The sequence below is a fragment of the Dipodomys ordii genome, unplaced genomic scaffold (assembly GCF_000151885.1).
Source record: "Dipodomys ordii isolate 6190 unplaced genomic scaffold, Dord_2.0 Scaffold66, whole genome shotgun sequence".
In the NCBI taxonomy this organism is placed as follows: domain Eukaryota; kingdom Metazoa; phylum Chordata; class Mammalia; order Rodentia; family Heteromyidae; genus Dipodomys; species Dipodomys ordii.
The window spans coordinates 3,763-4,095 of record NW_012267282.1 but is presented as its reverse complement, the minus strand read 5'-3'; the positions used below and the strand labels follow the sequence as shown (position 1 = coordinate 4,095).

At 74.5% G+C, this 333-nt stretch overlaps 1 protein-coding gene across 1 annotated transcript in view; it reads left to right on the top strand.

The window, feature by feature from the left end:
- The window catches only part of Anhx (anomalous homeobox), a gene marked incomplete at its 3' end in the record, with an annotated part of 26,280 nt that extends 25,973 nt beyond the window's left edge, over nt 1–307 (top strand). The window contains exon 12 of the mRNA XM_013023026.1: nt 194–307. Coding sequence (XP_012878480.1) covers nt 194–307 — 114 coding nt within the window. The remainder of the gene's footprint in view (nt 1–193) is intronic.
- Nucleotides 308–333: the final 26 nt, after the last annotated feature.

Below are 333 nucleotides of genomic sequence, written 5' to 3'. Positions count from 1 at the left end.
AGCCCCGCCCCACAGGAAATCCAGGCCCTGCCCGCGTGCCCCACCCTGCGCCTCCAAGCCTCACAAGCACAGCAGCCACCGAGAGGGGCTTGGCGGGAAATCCCGGCCCCGCCCCGCAGCCCACCCCGCTGGCCCCGCCCACGGGCGCTGGCTTTAACCCCGCCTCCTCCCCCTCTGCCACTCCTCCTCCGAGATTGGCCGCGGACCCCGCGGCTGCCAACTCCCATGACCACCACCAGCGCATCCTGCAGCGCTGGCCCGCCACCATTGGTCGGCTGCCTGCTGCTGGGTCGCCTCTCGGCGCAGGGTGGGCGGGGCCAGGGCGGGGCCTGC